The sequence below is a fragment of the Procambarus clarkii genome, chromosome 54 (genome assembly GCF_040958095.1).
Source record: "Procambarus clarkii isolate CNS0578487 chromosome 54, FALCON_Pclarkii_2.0, whole genome shotgun sequence".
Lineage (NCBI taxonomy): Eukaryota > Metazoa > Arthropoda > Malacostraca > Decapoda > Cambaridae > Procambarus > Procambarus clarkii.
In genome coordinates, this window is record NC_091203.1 from 23,030,823 (window position 1) to 23,051,659 (window position 20,837).

Consider the following 20,837-nt stretch of genomic DNA (forward strand, 5'->3'; position numbering starts at 1 on the left):
CTGTGAGTGGACACACCGCCATAGTGACAGTATTGGGCAGCGCCACTCATCCTGTGAGTGGACACACCGCCATAGTGACAGTATTGGGCAGCGCCACTCATCCTGTGAGTGGACACGCCGCCATAGTGACAGTATTGGGCAGCGCCACTCATCCTGTGAGTGGACACACCGCCATAGTGACAGTATTGGGCAGCGCCACTCATCCTGTGAGTGGACACACCACCATAGTGACAGTATTGGGCAGCGCTACTCATCCTGTGAGTGGACACACCGCCATAGTGACAGTATTGGGCAGCGCCACTCATCCTGTGAGTGGACACACCGCCATAGTGACAGTATTGGGCAGCGTCACTCATCCTTTGAGTGGACACACCGCCATAGTGGCAGTATTGGGCAGCGCCACTCATCCTGTGAGTGGACACACCGCCATAGTGACAGTATTGGGCAGCGCCACTCATCCTATGAGTGGACACACCGCCATAGTGACAGTATTGGGCAGCGCCACTCATCCTGTGAGTGGACACACCGCCATAGTGACAGTATTAGGCAGCGTCACTCATCCTGTGAGTGGACACACCGCCATAGTGACAGTATTGGGCAGCGTCACTCATCCTGTGAGTGGACACACCGCCATAGTGACAGTATTGGGCAGCGCCACTCATCCTGTGAGTGGACACACCGCCATAGTGACAGTATTTACCTATTCCTAAGTAACCACCACAGCGTCAACAGACATTAGCCACAATGACCACAACAAAACTCACTTAAAATAAAATAGCCATTAAAGGAGACATTAAACAGGAGCGAAAAATGTCTTAATGACCTTTGATAATGGAGCGAAGAAGAGCCTTAAATGGCCAAGTAACTTGCTGACCTTGGCTCAGTGATGAACCTCTTGGTGCCACTTTTTCTGACCAGAAGAGACGGAAAAAAGAAGTTTTCTTCCGCCCGGCTTAAGACGGGGATGTGAAGGCTGAGACAGCGCCGCCCTGGAGTTCTAAGACTTTCTCAAACAGCTTAAGTTTTTGACAGAAGGAAGTTTTTGACATATCTTGATGCCTGAAGGGCAGTTTCTGTCTACAGAGACGGGGCGTTGGACGCCCAAAGCCTCCTGAAATGACAGTACTCTCAGGAACCATTTGGGTTCGTAGTACCTGTACGAAGCGTTTAAACTACATTTAAACAGTTTAAATGAAAACTTTGGTTATGCAAGCGAAGGTAATTATGAGGGGAAAGCGCCAAACCATTACTAGCACTGGGAAGGGGTCAGGATAAGGATTTGGGATGGGACGGAGGGTGGAAAGGAATGGTGCCCAACCACTTGTATGGACGGTCGGGGGATTGAACGCCGACCTGCATGAAGCGAGACCGTCGCTCTACCGTCCACCCCAAGTGGCTGGACCTTTGGTTAAGCGAACCAAAATGTAACTTTATTAAAATATTAAAGACTATAATGATATTGAAGTTATAACTTCCATTGACGGTGAGGGGGGGGGGGGGGAAGCGGACAGAAAATTTTGGTTAAAAAAAATTTAAGAAAGATTTTTAAATTTAAGAAAGACCTGGGTAAATACTGGTTGGGGGAACAGAGTTGTGTATTTGTGGGACAAATGACCGGCGTAACACAATACACGTGGGATCCCTGGGTTGTTTCAAGCGTACGTTAGACATATATAATTCACTGGATCGGGGGACAGGACGCCAGAGTGAATTCATACACGTTTTTACCTTTCATCAGTGCCCCTTGTGGATGTACCAGTTCACATGAACTTCTCTCTATAATATAGAATTTTGGGTGTCTATATGTAATAGATTTAGGCTTAGTTACATAGATTATAGCAGGCAGCTGGTGTTAACAACCCTTGACTAGAGGGCAGCTGGTGTTAACAACCCTTGACTAGTGGGCAGCTGGTGTTAACAACCCTTGACTAGAGGGCAGCTGGTGTTAACAACCCTTGACTAGAGGGCAGCTGGTGTTAACAACCCTTGACTAGAGGGCAGCTGGTGTTAACAACCCTTGACTAGAGGGCAGCTGGTGTTAACAATCCTTGACTAGAGGGCAGCTGGTGTTAACAACCCTTGACTAGAGGGCAGCTGGTGTTAACAATCCTTGACTAGAGGGCAGCTGGTGTTAACAACCCTTGACTAGTGGGCAGCTGGTGTTAACAACCCTTGACTAGAGGGCAGCTGGTGTTAACAATCCTTGACTAGAGGGCAGCTGGTGTTAACAACCCTTGACTAGTGGGCAGCTGGTGTTAACAACCCTTGACTAGAGGGCAAAAACTGACCCTGACAACCATTGACTAGTGGTCAGCTGGTGATAACAACCATTGACTAGAGGGCAGCTGACCCTAACAACATTTAAATAGGGGTGTCGGCTGTCCATGGACCCCCTTTCAATAGGGGTTAACTGCCCCTAACAACCCGAGCCAATAGGCTGGTGCCCTTAAGAGCCGTTGACCAGAGAAGGTCGGGTCCTTCGGCGTAGAAAACGGACACCATTTTAGGCGACAGAAAACGACGAATTCTTGATTGTTTACAACTTGATGTCCGAAGGTCTTAGTGGCTTTGACTTAGCCTTCTTTATTTCCTCATTGTGCCATAGAAACGTCAGTAAGGTAACAAAATACCAATGCCAACTTCAATAATATTTAATAAGATGTATTTGGTGAGAAATGTGAATATAAATAAAGTGAAATAAAGATAGAGTTTACGAGGCGAAAAGAAGAAGGATCGGAATGAGCGATGTAAATAATGATGGCGTCGCTGGAGAGACAAGGCGTTTCTGTTTCCTTGAGAACTTTGTAGTGAGGGCGGCGGCCAGTGCGTCACATGAGGAGCAGCGGGTCGTGGTCGTGGTGCTGGGCATGAGGTGAAGTCCAGAGGTGAACAATGAGGTGTTGGCTCCTGTTGGCGGTGATTATGGCGGCCCTCCACCTCAGCCAACCTTCTCTGGACCTTTACGTTGATTCTCAGGAGGTCAAGCAGCTATTAGGTGAGTGGTGTGGCTCTCTTGCGGTGTGGCACCTACCTCACGGTGTGGCCCACCGTCTCAGAGTGGCCTTAGGGGGTGTGGCCCCATCCTCACAGTGTAATCCTTCAAGTGTGGCCCACTCACATAGTGCAGACTTGTCACAGTGTGGCCCACCCACACTGCAGCCTTGCCATGATGTGGCCCACCCACATAGTGCAGCCTTGCCATGATGTGGCCCACCCACACAGTGCAGCCTTGCCATGATGTGGTCCACCCACACAGTGCAGCCTTGCCATGATGTGGCCCACCCACATAGTGCAGCCTTGCCATGATGTGGCCCACCCACACAGTGCAGCCTTGCCATGATGTGGCCCACCCACACAGTGCAGCCTTGCCATGATGTGGCCCACCCACACTATGCAGCCTTGCCATGATGTGGCCCACCCACACAGTGCAGCCTTGCCATGATGTGGCCCATCCACACACTGCAGCCTTGCCATGATGTGGCCCACCCACACTATGCAGCCTTGCCATGATGTGGCCCACCCACACTATGCAGCCTTGCCATGATGTGGCCCACCCACACTATGCAGCCTTGCCATGATGTGGCCCACCCACACTATGCAGCCTTGCCATGATGTGGCCCACCCACACTATGCAGCCTTGCCATGATGTGGCCCACCCACACTATGCAGCCTTGCCATGATGTGGCCCACCCACACTATGCAGCCTTGCCATGATGTGGCCCATCCACACACTGCAGCCTTGCCATAATGTGGCCCATCCACACTATGCAGCCTTGCCATGATGTGGCCCACCCACACTATGCAGCCTTGCCATGATGTGGCCCACCCACACTATGCGGCCTCGTCACGGTGTGGCCATGACAAGTGGCTCTGGGTGTCACTCATGAAGGATATTTATTCTGGCATGTACAGTATACACATTTTTATATGTATACTGTGTAATTAATATATATATAATATGTACTATAATGTTAAATGTTTTACAGGAGTGAGTTCTCAACTATGGTATGTACACAATGGAACAGTGAACAAGTATGCCCTGGGCTATGTTGTGGTGGTTCCAAACCAGGTCAACTCCCTCACCTTCCGCTGGCAAGCTCTGGATGGAAAAACGGTAAGACTCTGTCCTCCCCTTTCCAATTTTTCCACCTCCCTTCCTCTTTGTGGTTTTTAGTTTACACTTATAAATCTACTGGATTTTGATGACAATTTCTAGAATATGGTACTGTAGGGTATATTTAAATAGTTAAGATTTGTTTTCATTCTTGGCTCATCGTACTAAAAGCCATTTGATCCTCAATGACACCCGATGTTACGGCCCTCTCGGGACGCAACGGGGTTCTTACTCTGATGTTGTTAGAGGAAGTTGTATCCGATCCCAAGCCAGTAGTGGCTTTCAAGGGATGTGATCCGTGACGCAAGTAACTTAAAGGGGAAGGGAAATAAAGGCAAAAACTTAATATAATATATTGACCACCACCAATAAATAATATATAAAAAGATTACACGGGGGGAGGGGTATTAACACTGTACACAAACGTCTTCTCCTGAAGACGCTGGAATCAAGCTCTCGGTGCTAAGTCTTCGGTGCTTTCGTGGCCTCACAACGAATCCTCTGAGAAGCTGAGCCTACCCTGGCCACAGGTCAGCCAAAACACAGGTCCACTGGGGGCACCGCCGTGGAGGCCGTCAACCACAAGTCCAGCAGGTCTGCTGGCAGGTTCCGGATCAGCAACGCTGGTCAGGCTACTCCACGGGCGATATTAGGGTAACGCCCTAGACAGGAGCCTCGGGTGATACCACAAATCACTCTCCTGTCCTCAATACCCCAGTGGATAATCGTCTCCAGCAGTCGGTCCCGGGTAATCCTTCTACTGCCACTCCACTGGCAGGGTAACACCACAGTGTTCTTCCGGGGGACGACTTCACAGCTGCTGCAGCAAAGCACAAGGTATGGAGACGGCTGCCTTGGGTAGACTGCCTCAACTTCCATCACAGCAGTCCCAGGTCGACTCTGTAAGCAGACACGTCATCAATAACAGGGACACTAAAACACCTCACTTACAGGCTCAGACACAAACGCCCACCTATCCACTCCATAGATGGCGCTGGTGTCTGAGCACCACCTCACCAGAGGTCAGCAGCGGCGGTGTTGTGAGCTGCACAGGACTGGAAACTGGCCCTTGTGGCCAGTACACGCCGTCCTCACCAGGTGTCGTCGTCCGTTTGGAGGGGGTTTCGGGAGCTGACCCCCCAGATGGCGCGGTCGTCACTGCTCCGTGCTCGGACGCTGGATCCGGGTTCATAACACCCGAGTTTTCATTTCATGAGTTATCTGAAAAACACGTTCATATGTGGGAAAGGCAAGGAATGACTACTGTTGGAACCATGTCCTCATAAAAGATTTTGCCATAGTAAAACTGCTGGTTAGTAAATGTCTTGTATTATACAGTAAAGGAATACAGTAGTCGCTTTCTAACAGGCCACAATGTCAGGTCCAGACGAATCTTAAAAGTTAGCCTAGTACATAACATAAAGACTATTGAGATCTCTCCAGTCTTGAAGCCTCTGCAAGAGTTGGATACGATGAGGAGCTGGTCAGCAAAGTGGAGCATAGAGGTGAAGTCACTGATCTCTGAAGATTTAGTTATTGATGTTCTTGACATGATGGACATGATAGCAGAAACCTCTTCAGTGCTACATAGTCGTAATGGCTTGGTGCTTTTCCTGATCGTTCCCTTCTCTTCTGCCTGCCTCATCGTGCCTCGAGGCCTTGGCAACACAGGCCTCGTCATGCCTGTGTTGCCTTGGTTTGTCATCTCTTGGCAGTTGTCTCCTCATTTTGAATACCTGTGGTTTCCTCCTTCCTTGTAAATCCATTGTCTTCTCTGTGGGTAGTTTGCCTCAGGGGGTGACAAGAGACTCCCCCAAAAATCTAGCATTGCATGTAAAGAAACAATTTTCTGGATGAGCCCCGGTGATTTCTCAATTCCCTCTCTCCCTCTCCCCAGCCACTTGGGCTGGACGGTAGAGCGATGGTCTCGCTTCATGCAGGTCGGGCGTTCAATCCCCGACCGTCAAAGTGGTTGTGGCCACCATTCCTTCCTTCCCTCCCGTCCCATCCCAAATCCTTATCCTGACCCCTTCCCAGTGCTATATAGTCGTAATGACTTGGCGCTTTCCCTCCTGATAGTTCCCTTCTCTCCTCCTCCAGATTTGTTGGTTGGTATGTGTAATGTTTACATCTGCTCCAAAACTAGTTTGGAAGACTGGAGGAGACCTAGAGCTCCAGGTCCCCTCTTACTGGTTGTGGTGTTAGTGCTAATGAGCTTGTGCTAGTTTCAAGAAGTTTGATCACTTGTTTACATTATTTGGGGAGCTCGTCTGAGAGTTTTGAGACTTTGGTCTTCTTGAACTCGGCAGTGGTCTGTATTGGCTTGCTGACTTTCTGGACACTTTCCTGGTTGGGTGGTGTTGTCACCCACTCTTTATGATCCTATGTTGGGAACAGGTTCTAGCTTTGGTCTCTGGTAGACCAAACAGAGCCCCACTGCTGATATGACCTAGTAGTTTGGAGCCATCTTGGTGAGATAGCTTCAGGAAGCCACCGGTGCTCATCCAGAAAGAGGCATTTCATTACATTCATAGTGGTTTTATTTACATTCTTTTTTCCCAAAATGCTAACCACCACCACCACCACAAAACCACCACAAAAATGCTAACCACCAGGGAGCCGGTCGGCCGAGCGGACAGCACGCTGGACTTGTGATCCTGTGGTCCTGGGTTCGATCCTGGGTGCCGGCGAGAAACATTGGGCAGAGTTTCTTTCACCCTATGCCCCCTGTTACCTAGCAGTAAAATAGGTACCTGGGTGTTAGTCAGCTGTCACGGGCTGCTTCCTGGGGAGTGGAGGCCTGGTCGAGGACCGGGCCGCGGGGACACTAAAGCCCCGAAATCATCTCAAGATAACCACCTTCTGAGTTAGCTTGGAAAGCTACTGATGGGGGGGGGGGGAGGGGGGGGTGCCTCCCAGAAATCAACCAGTGAATATAATAAAACTACCTTTAGTGGGACACTTTCCCTATCCTGTTCCCTTCCTTTTCATGGGGATGGATGAGTTTGGTTTGGTTGGTTATAGAGTAAGGGAGAGAGGGCTGCCTTATTACCTGAAGGTACCTAATTTTTTTTAAGCAGTGGCTTGTTTTGTTGTGCTTATGGTTCCTGTTTGTGTCTTGGTTTTGATTCTGGTCCCAAAACTTCCCTTACTATATAGAGCGCGGGTGAATCTCGGAAGCCTGGCGCATCTCCCCAAATTTGGCTGGATCAATTCTTAGCTTGGGTAGCTACTCACGGCCTCACCACCAGAAAGGCCATTTCATTATATTAATGCTTAATTTTTGCAAGGTTTGGGAAGCCTATAATCTAATTCGGAATGAGATAAAATTTTAGGAGATAGATGTGCTAATAATATTTGCAGTGACTTGAAATATAGGTTAACAATATTTCAGATGCCATATAGTCTGGATGTACACATTAGCAACCATGAGGCTTTGTCAAAGCCAGTGTACAACATCAGCGACCGAGGCCTGGTGCCCACACGTCCCGCTGCCTGGACCCTCCGGCTTGCCTGCACTGGCAAGCTTACCACTCAGGTACAGTACCGTATTGTTTTGCTTCTTATGAGAATTTATTTGTGGTTTATTGGATATATTGATCAGTCCGGCAACCAGGAGAGCCTGGTCGACGACCGGGCCGCGGGGACGCTAAGCCCCGGAAGCACCTCAAGGTAACCTCAAGGTAAGGTAGCTCATGCTTGGGGTGGTCTGTCCACTTATACAAATTCATTGTATTTACTCTTTGAGGTTTACACTTGGTGCAGTTACTAACATGTGGTTACACTGGGTCGGATCCAAAATCATATGGATAATCAGGTCATTGCATTTGGATAAAAATTATTCCAGATATGCAAACAAAAGAATTTACCCAAGAAATACAATTTAATGTTTTCCTAAATATGTTCTCTTTTAAAAGATGCTGCAAAGAACTTTGTTTACTCATTTCCTTATCACTGGCAGATTAAAACTTGAAAGAAAATAATGCAGTTAAATAACGCATAAATGTTTTGACGTGGTAAGGAGGACGGAAAGAGACGAGCCGGAACAGTGCCTGGAGTCAAACCTCCACCTATGGGGAACAGCATGCAGGCAGAGTTCAGGCTCCCGCACAACTGCTTGACCAACTGGCAAGAAACCCAGCGCCTCTCCAACATCAGATGGAGATGAGCCTGCAGGGGGAGATGAACAGCTGCCAACTAGGAAAGGAGGCAGAGAAACACAGACTAGACCCACTCGTGTCCTAACCAAAGACAAGACCCAACCATACATTGAGGTTACCTTGAGGTGCTTCCGGGGCTTAGTGTCCCCGCGGCCTGGTCGTCGACCAGGCCTTCTGGTTGCTCCTGGTTCGAACCATGTCCGAACTCAAGACAGGACCAGCTGAATGTTCCACCAGAACAGAGGAACCCAACACTGGATGACTCTAGGAAAGGAACAGCAGCCAGTTGTTTATAGCCTACCTTGACATAGCAAAGATGCCACTAGGTAAAATAACACCCAGGCTAAACTGGTAATAACTGAGGAGCTAGAATCGAGCCACCAGGGCTCGCCCAGAAATTGGCGTTTCATTATATTCAACGCTTGTTTTTTCTTTGGGAGCTTAGCAGAGGTTGTCATCCATATGACCTCTTTAACCCCAAGTTCTCGTGGTTCTCCAGTCAGGGGCTTGGATGGTATCCCTGGACCTCAAGGATGGATACTGGCAAATCCCTATACATCCAGGGTCCAGGGACTGGTTTGATCGTGAGGTGGGGCATCATGCTTACTGCTTTCAGGCTTTGCCCTTCGGCTTAAATCTGGCTCCCCATATTTTCACCAGGTTAGTGCGGGTCATTGTGGCCCAGCAACCCTGTAACCTGTACACTTGGGGGTTCACGTTTTGGCCTACCTTGATGACTGGCTGGTTTGGGCTCTCAGTAAGTCAATCAGCTAGCCAGGGATCTGTTTCTTTCGCAGCTTCCATGTTTAGGTTCCTAGTGGAAGTCCCAGTTGGTAATATCTTGAGTTTGGACTTGGTTAGGTCTCATCTGGGACTATCGGTTGGCATTTCTTCCCCCCCCCCCCCTCCCCCTGCCTCATTCGGCCTTGCTCTGATTACAGCTATCAGTCTAATTTTGGGCTGGCCATGGGATACTTAGTGGTTGGTCAAGAGGCTGTGCAGGAGCCTGAAATTTGCCTTTGTCGTTTTTCATTAGAGTTTGGCTCCGGGTTTTGTTCTGGTTTCTGTGCTTTTTGCCACTGCAATCACTGTTAGGTTTGGGTCCCCGGTTGCTCTTCACCATTTGTTGCTTTATCAGCTTCCTCTTTGGACTTTTGGGGGTATGGTTCCATGGCACCTTCCAGCTCCATCACTCCATGTCTTTATGGACACATCGGCTCTTTACTGGGTCTTTGTGAAAGCACTTGCCAGACCTCCCTGGGGTGAGTGGGCAAGTCAGTTTCTTTGGGTGTACAGCATAGTGCAAGGGTTCACAGCTCCATGGTAAGCACTACAGAATATTTAGTTCTTCCGGGCTGCAGCTCTACTCCAACTGCTTCCTGGTGGTTCATTGACTGAACTGTGTAGTGTGTCTTTCAGTCCCATCACCTATGGTGCTGGATGCTGTGGGTGGCTCATCTTCTGGATTCTCTTGGTTTAGCTGTGGGTGGTCAACACCAAGATATGACTGCATTTCATTGCTTTTCCCTCCCCTCTGTTTTTGCAGATAATACACCCATGTTGGGCCTTGATACACGCTCCAACAGGTGGTAAACACATGAGGAAGTGTACCAGCATGACATTTTGTAGGGGAGACATAAAGAAGCAAAGTGCTGCTCCTACAACTGTCTTCTGCGCCAGTACATCATGTTTATTACGTTCACAATGATCGACGTCATTTACAAGCTTATAATCGTTCAGGTTTTTATTAAGTTTGTCGTGTATAAAGGAAAATATTGATAAGAATTGCATAACCCATATTGAGAGCTTGACACACACACACAACAGCCACCCATGGTTGCTCTCGTGATACTACTGGTCTGGAGCCAAAGTGGCATACTCAAGATTTTTTTCCTAAAATGGTGTCTGTTTACTGGAGTCCTGAGAAAGTGGATGTAAGCCCTGTATTCCACAGGTGTTTAAAATGTTGTAAGATACCTTTAAACATCCCTGAATATGATGCACCACTGGTAAATTATCCTTGAATTTGATGTGCAGTTGAGGAATTAAAGATTCGTAGGGCCGATGTGACTTATGTGTGGAGCAATACAGTATCTTAGTGCAGCTAGCAGCATGGAGCCACCCTTTAGCCTCACCAGAAAATTGCAGATTCTGGTCCTGGGCCAGATTCAGGAAGTTGTTACACGAGCACTTACGAACGTGTACATCTTTCCCCAATCTTTGACGGCTTTGGTTACATTTATTAAATGGTTTACAAACATGAAAACGTTCCAATCTACTGTTGTTAATGTTATAAACAGCCTCCTGGTGCTTCGGAGCTCATTAACCGTTTAATAATTGTAAACAAAGCTGCCAAAGATTGAGAAAAGATATACTTGTAAGTGCTTGCGTAACTGCTTCGTAAATCTGGTCCTTGGCCGCTGGTAGGCAAGGATGGGTCTTGTGGCCTAGTTCAGTTAGCTAATGCTTGGCAGTATCAGTACTACATTTCAGGAGCCTGACAGGTCTTGCCAGATACGGGCATTTCATTAATCAAAACTTGATTTTTTGAATTTAATCTTTTTATAAGGAATTGGCTATATTGAATTTATGGTAATATAAATTCTAGATATGATGGGTTCATAGTTTGGGGTACTGGGTATTATAGTGATGGGGATTATGGCTGTGTGTATCAGAATTAGAGGGGGAACTGATTAAAGTTCTTTTCTATCCACAGGTGGATGTTACAATAACATTGCAAGTGCCCATGAATACGTCATTAGCAGACATCACGACCCTCACTATCCTTCGTAAGAAAATTTGCCTTAGAGGTAAGTTGGCTTTAAAATTCAATTTTGTATATTCTTAAAACTCGTCTTCCAATTGTGACTTTTTTTTATTAACACTTTCGCGCACCCCGCGCGCCACCCCTCGACAGGGCGATATGGGCCCCAGCGTGTCACGGAAGCGCGTGTCAATTCCGAAAAGTGTATACTCTCTTCAACTTTGTCACCTCAATTTTCGTTCTACGAGATTAAATTTGGTATCATTGTGTTCGCAATAAAATTCTCTGCAGCACTAAATGCATATAAACTCCAAAAGCCCGGCTAATTACCCGCAGCAAGCAGAGAAAGTGCGAACAAGTTACCCGGGAGTGCGCAAACGCGATAAAATGTTTTCACTATTTTCACTCTGGTCACCTCAATTTTCGTCCTAGGTCTTTCATTTTGGTCTCAATGGGTTCGTAATAGAATTCTCTAGAGGAATATTAGCATATAAAATAAAAAACCTGGTCACGCTCCAACCGCCGACGAGTTGAAGACAGGCCACGCGTTAGCCGGGAGTGAGCGCTCAGACACCTTCCCGCTACACTCCCAATTCCCGCCCACATATGTTTAGTATTATTTCCTGGTGGTAATCTCAATTTTCGTGTTACAGCGCTCATTTAGGTATGAAAATGTTCCTAATAGAATTCTTCAGATGGATATGTGCATATAAGGGCCAATTGAAGAACAACATTGCCTGTACAATACGGGAAAGTATGAACAAAAAAAAATAAATAAATAAATAAATAATAAAAAAATTTGCACTTACCACCTCAGTGTTGTGTGTTGAACATGACATGGGTTGAACATTTGTTTTATCCACTCCACCTGCTCCTGGAAAACGTTTCCTGCAGGGTCAACCCATGTTTTGTATAGGTGGAGTGGATGGTGGGAGTTAGTCTCACATGCTTGTACTTCTCCTGTACACTACTCGGCTTCTGCTTTTCACGCCTTTCTTTCGCAATTTTCTTCCTGGAAGGGCCTTGTTCATGATCACTATCCATCGTGGAGTAAGCGTAGATAGTTTCTGAAGCCGCAGTAAGAAATATAGCCACGGAAAATAGCCGAAATATTCACACGTTTGAGACGCGAGGGGAGGCGACACCGGTCACAACAGTGGAGCGAAAACAATGGGCCGACGGCGTGTGCCGCGCCGCAAAATTACAAAATTCTTCACAAAAAATTAAAACATGGTCATTACTGGGCGGGGAAACACTTGTAAACTGAATCATGCCACACGCTAAGTCAGCCCATACGTGTATCAACAAACTTCAGCACCGAGGCAAACCTCGAATACCGAGTCAAATTTTTCTAAGAAATTGATGTTGTGAACCAAAAAATTCGAAAAGAGGGGTATACAAAGGCCGAGGTTCCACTGTACATATTCAAGAGTTTTAACATTGAGGTTAACCATAGCACCCAGCAATTAGGCAACTTTTATGAGTTGCATCCTGGGAAAAGTCAGTCATTATCAGTCAGAAAGGTCAGATCTCGATAACCCCAACAGGCTTCCTGTCCCTAACTTAAAAAAAAAAAGTTCGGAATGGGGAAACTACTTAAAAATCCCTGGATTCCTCGTTCTTGGAACTAATTCTGCCTACTTAATTTAATTATTAGAGTTGTTACATGATTATGGAGGATTGTATGAAAGAGAATTAATTATATTATAGATGTGGAATATTCTTTTTTTAAGTTACCCAACTGATATTCTAAACATTTAAATTCCTTAATCTAATTAAAATTTTCTACCAATTTACTTTTGTCTTGCAGCATTTTAAGCCGTCTCTTAAATAGCCAATACAAAATCCTTTCTTTGCGCATTATTGAATGGTAGGCTATACAAACGTTCAACCATATCTTTAATTGCCAAAATTAATATTCGTTCCTTGAAACAAAATACTTCTACCCTGTTTATATTGTCAGTTTATATAAAGAGCATAAAATCAAAGGAAAATGCAAAAGTTCTATTGGGCCATATGATTCAGTTCCTATTTATGTCCATCCAAATTCACTCTCATACTCTACATGTCTAATATGTAATTCACCTCGCTCATGCGAAAAGAAATGAACGTGACAAGGGGCTCCAAGACTGAACAAAACATTATCAAGTGTGACATCAATTTACTTAAAATTGTAACGTTATTATTAAACAGTTGCCATACTTGTAGGGTGAAGGATATGTCTTGTGTTCCTCAGACAGCGCAGTGGAGGCGGATGGAGTGTCGGTAGAGATGGTGGAAGCGCGCCACTCCACCACTGTGGTGTACATTACTCTCGCCTGCTTAGGAGTCTTCCTCATAGTTGTGGTTGTCCTTGCCATCGTAAATCATATCAACAACAATAAGACTACTGGCAGGTTAGTGTCCATTATCTGTTTTAAGTCTTTTTGCATGCATTGTATGGATTAGTAGAGTGATTATGGTGTGTTCCTGCCAAGTGTATGGCAATGGTAACGAAAAGGAGGCCTGGTCGAGGACCGGACCGCAAGGATGCTAAGCCCCGAAATCATCTTAACATAACCTCAAGATACTGTAATGAGCTCCTGCCGAGTGTGACAGCAGCGGTTAAGCGCTACTGCCGTGTGTGACATTGGTGAGGCGCTACAGCCGAGTGTGACAGCTGTGAGGCGCTACAGCCGAGTGTGACAGCTGTGAGGCGCTACAGCCGAGTGTGACAGCAGTGGTGAGGCGCTACAGCCAAGTGTGACAGCAGTGAGGCGCTACAGCCGAGTGTGACAGCAGCGGTGAGGCGCTACAGCCGAGTGTGACAGCAGCGGTGAGGCGCTACAGCCGAGTGTGACAGCAGCGGTGAGGCGCTACAGCCGAGTGTGACAGCAGCGGTGAGGCACTACAGCCGAGTGTGACAGCAGCGGTGAGGCGCTACAGCTGAGTGTGACAGCAGCGGTGAGGTGCTACAGCCGAGTGTGACGGCAGCGGTGAGGCGCTACAGCCGAGTGTGACAGGAGCGGTGAAGCGCGCTACGGCCAAGTAATATAAATAGCAGTAACAGGTCTGCCTCAACAAAACAACAAAAAAATCTCTCTGGAGATCCACTGCTATCCACAAAGGAAATTGACTACTGTCGGAAGGAGTATAACCTGATGAAACTTTTTCTACTCAGTCAGCCTGCTTAAAGTCGGTTATTCACACACTACTCAACTACCTCGGCACTGGCTCTTCCACACTAGTGGTTTTGATATCTCCGGCTTTTATTGCCGTTCCACTAATATAATCTTCAAGGCCAGTACTTCATAATATCAAAACTAGAACATCAGTAAGCAAAGAGAGTATGTACAAGTCAAAACAACGTGGGTGAACTTTCCAGATTGTATTCAACTTACGTGACTTGAACACGAAAATAATCGACTTCATAAAACAGTTCCTAAACCAAAACCCCGGAACTCACAGTTCCTGCGATGGCGCTGGAACCAATCGTATTGGCGTATGCATTTCCATTGGAGACTTTCAGCGCCGTGGAGAGGGGGGACATGCTGCCTGGGTAACAGCTTCTCCCCCGAATCAACCTACCCTGGCTTTGCGCCCTGGTGAGGCCACTCCAGACCAGGCCGACATCAGAGCGCAACTCCATAGTCTCCTGAGACTGATGGATGCCTACTACTACTACTACTAAACCCAAAATTGTATACTGGGATATCTCCTGATAACTGACTCTTAAGTGAGTCCTCTGTCACTTCAATAGTTGTCCAATGAAAACTAGCAAACAAAACATTGACTCTCATTAATCCATGTGACTAGTCGGTTTGACAAGTATAGACAACATATTACTATTATACTTAATAAGAAAAACATACTAGTCTTGCCTTATGTGAGAAAAGTTATGAAAATTGAGAGCAAAACTATGATACTCAGAGTGTATCAATCTAAGCTGTAAGTTTTTTTTTTTTTAATAATAATATTGATAGCCAAATGATAGCCTCTTGCCTGAAATATTTATGGGTGTATGCATATAAGCAACACAATCAGGACAATACTAAAACTGCATATAGAAATGTATATAAACAAGATGACAGGATCGGTCATCTAACCACATTTATGTATGTCAACACAGCACTTCTTTGATAATTACTTACGTATGTAAAGACGGCAAATGCACATTTGAATATAAATGGCAAGCAAATGAACATCAACTATAAAAGGGCCACCTGCATGCTTCACATCTGTGAAAGTACTTATGACATGCAATACACTTAATATTATCATGAATAATACTGATAAAATTGTTTATAGTGTCCTGATGGGTAAACGTCCACTCACTGGACTCTATTGTACTTATTATAAGACATTCCCCTTTAATGGGTCATCTCTTTGGCCTTTACAATTGTCAACACAGATGCATCCTTAATTCAAGAACCAAACATTGCCTGCGTTCACGAGGTCCATTTTCTTTTTAAATCTGCTCTTGAAAATCAGACCTTTAAATGTCTTCAATTGCCCTTCTGGAGGGGGAATTTGTTATAAACTAACAAATAACTGTGAAAATGAACAATGTAAACATTTCAAGCATCGCTGAGCGGGATTTGCCAAGTCTACTTTAGTATACTTATGTTCAAGACTGTGCAGAGAGGAGCATATTCTATTATAAATACTCTACACTTCTGCTTTTGATCTATTCTCTAGACAATCCATTTGCAAACATTTTGACACAATTTATAGTTATTTCTAAACATTTCAGGCAACCTAGGCCACTCAATGATGCAAAAAAAAAGTTTACAATAATTTAATGTTTTCCAAGTTATTTGTAAACTTTTTTTTTTTTTCATCGTTGAGTGGCCTAGGGAGCCTGAAATGTTTACTGTTGGGAACAAGAAGAGGGACTGGACCACCAAAGTGTTAAAGGTGGAATATTTTCTTGCATTTATTTTCATATTGGGCAGCTAATAGGGTAATACCCATGTTATGCATGCATTATATTAGTAATTTTACCCTAATTATTACAAATCTTTCCATTTTCAATAAATTGTTGAATAACCTGTTCAGTCCTTCGAAAGTCCTTCCTTATGTCTACTTCATGATACTGCATGATAGTGTACAAACATCATATAGTTGTACGCAAGTAGTGATCATACAAGCTCTTTTGCAGAAGACGCACGGGAAGTGGCCAGAGATCGACCAGTGGTCGCCATGGTAATTTGGGCCTTAACGAGAATGTCCCGAACAATCAACGCACTGCTGCTGACATTGCTGGTGTTGGTAAAACATCTCAGTCGTCCCTCAGTGAAATGCGACGGTCGCCTCAGCCCACCAACACTACCACTGCCACAACTACTACCACCACAGGCAGCCCTGAACCTCAGTACACTGATCCGAGACAAAGTAAGCTTTTGTACTACGTGACTTCTTGTACTGATGATGGGGAGTCTGTTGTTTTAGGAAACAAGTAAATTGAAGTTCAGTTGAAACTTGATTTATTCATGTTATTTGGTATTAAAGGTGGTACATTTTAATAGTTTTGTGAGTACTGTACGCAAAGGTAGAGTACAAGTCAGTGGGGCCTGACAGCTGAGTGGACAGCACTCGAGATTCATAGTCCCAAGGTTCCGGGTTCGATCCCTGGCGGAGGCGGAAACAAATGGGCGGAGTTTCTTTCACCTCTGATGCCCCTGTTCATCTAGCAGTAAATAGGTACCTGGGAGTTAGACAGCTGCTACGGGCTGCTTCCTGGGGATGTGTAACAAAAAGGAGGTCTGGTCGAGGACCGGGCCGGTGGAATGCTAAGCCCCAAAATCATTTCAAGATAACCTCAAGATAACACACACAAATATATTCAGTATGTACAATATATTAGTGTGGTCTTGCTCAAATGAACTACAGTATATGAGGCAAAGCCGATTTATTATGTTGTGGACTTGTTCGATCCATTGGGCAATTTTTTACATTGGTCTCCTTCATTTGGCTCTGCTGGATGTATGGGCCCCCGGAGTTGAACCTCTTCGCGTTGGCGTGGTCCCGGCATCTCCCGATATATGTGGAAAGCGTCCACCCTGACTGCGGATCCGTTGCGGTGAACGCTTTTCGGCAGAACTGGTAGAGGTGGGGTTATCTGTACCTCTTTCCCCTGGTCCAGCTGTTGCTTCGTGTTCTGGCTCGGTTCGATTCTTACCGCGGGAGTTGTCCTTGTGGCCCTGTGGTGGCCGGCCCAGCCTTGGTTTCGGGCACTGCTTGCTCGGTGTCCGAACCCGAGGCGTTTTCCTTGGCTCCGCCTTTTCCAGCAGGTCGGGCCAGTCCAGTATGTGGATGGTTCAATCTACTCCTCTGCTCTTCGCATTTGGTCTTTTTAATGTGGGTGTATCACCACTTGTATGGTGATCAGGTGGCTTCCTTGATGGTGTCCCACCTGAGGTCTTCGTCTCGGCAACAGTATGAAATCTCTTGGCGTTCTATTTGCCATTTCCTCTTTCTTTGTAGGTTGTCTTCTATTTCTGTTCAGGGTTGTCTTGTCTTGGCTCTTTCAGGACTGTCATCGTATGCCCAATACTGTTGCCTCTTGCCATGCGGTGCTAGCGGAGCAGCTCCAGCTTGCGTTTGGGGTGGATGTCACTTCTGCCCTGTTTTGTAAGCTTTCTCGTGCTTTGTTTCACCTCCGGCCTGCTCATGCACTGCCTGAGCCGACTTGGTCCTTGGACCGGGTGCTCTCTTTTCTTTCTTCTCCTCTGTTTGTGGTGGCCCCCTTCGGTTCAAGATTACCTCCAGAAAGCTCTTTCTGTTGGCATTGGCTTCTGAGCGTCGGGCCGGTGAGCTTCATGCTCTCCTCCAGCGCAGAAGTTTCTGATTTTTCGGTCCTGGTGGACGTTTTGTTCGGATGCAGACGTCTCCTTCTTTTCTGGTGAAGAACGAGACGGCGGGCTTCCGAAGTAGCCCTTGGGTTATTGTTGCTTGGTTGGTTGGGCCGGGGGTGCATCATGTGTTGTCCGATTGTGGCTCTACACCATTACCAGCTCGACTCAGCCTCTGTGGCTGTGAATGCGCTTTGGGTTGACCTGCTTTTCCCTGTTCCCTGTTTCAGGGCTCGGGTCTCTCAGATTGTCCGCAGGATTATTAAGTCTATCCAGCCTGCGGTCTACCCTCGTGCCCATGAGGTTCGTGAGTATGCTGCTCTAGCCGCTGTGTTTGGGAACGTGTCTTTGGCTGACAATCGAGCACAGGGGTTTTGGAGGTCAAACGGTGCTGGCCGCCCGTTATTTGGTGAATGTGCCTGGTCCCAATCGTTCCTGTGTTGCCCTGGGTCACAAGTTACAGCCAGTTGTCTTTGAGTTGAAGCACACAGTGCGGCCGCCTACGGGGTGAGTCCCTATTTTACTTATTTTGGGGTCTGTAGCTCCAGGGAGCTGAAGGGGCTCTCCACAGAAAACCAGCATTGAGTGTAATGAAACGCCATTTTCTGGGTGAGCCCCAGAGGCTCTCTGGCACCCTCCCTCCGATTGTCGCTTTCGTTTTTTATGCTCAGCCTCTGGACTGAGGTGTGAATAGCTGGTGCGAGGGGTCTGGGTCTACCCCCTTCCATGGAGGAGAGGGCTGCAGGGACAAACAGCGCAGGTGCAGTGAATGACGTTTGCTTATTTCCTATGTTTTCTTTTGGAGAGTTCTGTTTTCTGTTCGGTCTTGGGTTTTTTGCAGTTTCCAACCATGTGGGGTTTGTTTTGAGGTGCCTACCTTTCTGGGGGCCTAATCCCTGTCAGTGGCAGATGGAATACCCCCAAATACAAGGGGGATTTTCCTTGGGCCATTGCTCCCTGCATCTCTCTGAGGGGGGTCCATGTTCTGGCTAGTGGTCCCTGGTAGGTAGAACTCCATTGACTGAAGCCCCAGACTAATAAAGCGTATATCAGTCCGATAGCTTCAGGGAGCCTCTGAGGCTCGCCCAGAAAACGGCGTTTCATTACATTTAATGCTAGTTTTTTCTAGGGGGAGCCCCTTGGTTACACTGTATCTATCTCACCAAGATTGCTCCATACAATGTCATGGAGCCTGAAAACTGGCAAATAGCTCCTCAGATAAATTAACCAAAATCAAATAATTCACTAAAAATTAGCTCGAACCCATTAGTATCGATCACTGCCACCAGGCTGCCTGGAGCATGGTCCTTCGCCACTCAGTTCTGTTGCCGATGTGGTGCTTTGTGTATCATAGTTCTCCATGGTTGCACGGAGTTTCCCAGCTGTCAGGGCGCCTGACAGCTGGGTGGACAACGCTTCGGATTAGAGTCCTCAGGTTCTGGGTTTGATCCCCGTGATAGGCAGAGACATATGGGCAAAATGCTTCTTTCACCTTTATGCCCCCGTTACCTTGCAGTAAATAGGTACCTGGGAGTTAGTCAGCTGCTATGGGTTGCTTCCTGGGGGTGGGGGGGGGGGGGGGATGTAAGAAAAGGAGGCCTGGTCGAGGACCAGGCCGAGGGGACACTAAGCCCCGAAATCATCTCAAGATAATCTCAAGATAAGCCATTTTTCACCACGTGTCCCCAGTGCTCCAAAAATACGTGCTGGCCCCTCTCATTCCTGGGGCACTTTCCCTTTGACCCGTCATTCCTGGGGGTCATTCCCTTTGACCCCTCATTTCTGGGGGCACTTTCCCTTTTGACCCCTCATTCCAGGGACTCTTGCCCCTTTGGCCCCTCAATCCTTGGGCCTCTTGATCCCTTTGACCCCTTAATCCTGGAACATTTTAGCCCTTCAATCCTGAGGCTCTTGCCCTTTGGTCTACTGCTGAGCCCATGACTTCGTACAACCCGGTATAAAGTACTTTCCACAAGTTCTCTTATAAAAAATACATCAAATGTTTACCCTCTAATTCCATCTGACTTTCTTTCGTCCTTACTATCGTGCTTCTTGTTTGCTGTTCATCACTTCAATTTGTCTCTTACTAATGTGACTGATGCTCTTGACTGTGTGTTCTTGCTTGTTACATTTAATAATTTGAATGACTTAAGAGGTGACTATGTGTTTCAGGTGATATATCTGCCAAATTGACTGGTCTGAGAGTCTCTAGAGAATGCCTTCAGTTGTTGGAGGTAGAGCAGGAAGGAACATTTGGCCGCGTGTATCATGCTCTATACCAGCCTCCAGACCAAACACACCCTACGAGCGTCACCGTCAAGACTGTCACAGGTGAGTTGGCAAATAAAGTAACTTGGCAGCTTTGTGTAACACATCGTCTAATTTAGTTTACCGATTGTGGCTTGAATAGTTTGGGTTTTCCTCGTACAGTCAATTCACTGGCTACGCTTAGGCAGATCTGAGGTTCAGGGCTTGCATTTGACCGCCATTATGCAAGTATTATGGACAGTACTCTATAGAAACAAACTAGTTTTGTAGATTTAAGAAATCTATAAAACTCCAAAATCTTCGTAATGGAGTATTGTTTCTATTTACAAGTACTATCGAGTACAATACTGCATATTGTAACTAAAATGAATCTTTTATATTCAACTTTTCTTCTCTTATTCAGAATAGTAGAGTGTACCTATGTGCTAAGATTTTAAGGTACAGTATGTAAAATGAGTCTCCGTGGTGCAGTGGTAAGACACTCGCCTGGCGTTCCGCAAGTGCTTTGTCATGGGTTCGTATCCTGGCTGGGGAGGATTTACTGGACGCAAATCCTTAACTGTAGCCTTTGTTTAACTTGACAGTAAAATGAGTACTTGGTTGTAACAACGATTCTTCGCGGCGGGGATCGTATTCCAGGGACCTGCCCGAAACGCTACGCGTACTAGTGGCTGTACAAGAACGTAACTCTTGTACAC

At 46.5% G+C, this 20,837-nt stretch overlaps 1 protein-coding gene across 1 annotated transcript in view; it reads left to right on the forward strand.

The window, feature by feature from the left end:
- The first annotated feature begins 2,747 nt into the window (after positions 1–2,747).
- Positions 2,748–20,837, forward strand: part of LOC123771266 (tyrosine-protein kinase Dnt) — a 30,912-nt gene continuing 12,822 nt past the window's right edge. Inside the window, exons 1-7 of the mRNA XM_045763739.2 lie at positions 2,748–2,995; positions 3,987–4,114; positions 7,509–7,652; positions 10,991–11,084; positions 13,275–13,434; positions 16,179–16,411; positions 20,044–20,202. Coding sequence (XP_045619695.2) covers positions 2,893–2,995; positions 3,987–4,114; positions 7,509–7,652; positions 10,991–11,084; positions 13,275–13,434; positions 16,179–16,411; positions 20,044–20,202 — 1,021 coding nt within the window. The 5' untranslated portion in view covers positions 2,748–2,892. The remainder of the gene's footprint in view (positions 2,996–3,986; positions 4,115–7,508; positions 7,653–10,990; positions 11,085–13,274; positions 13,435–16,178; positions 16,412–20,043; positions 20,203–20,837) is intronic.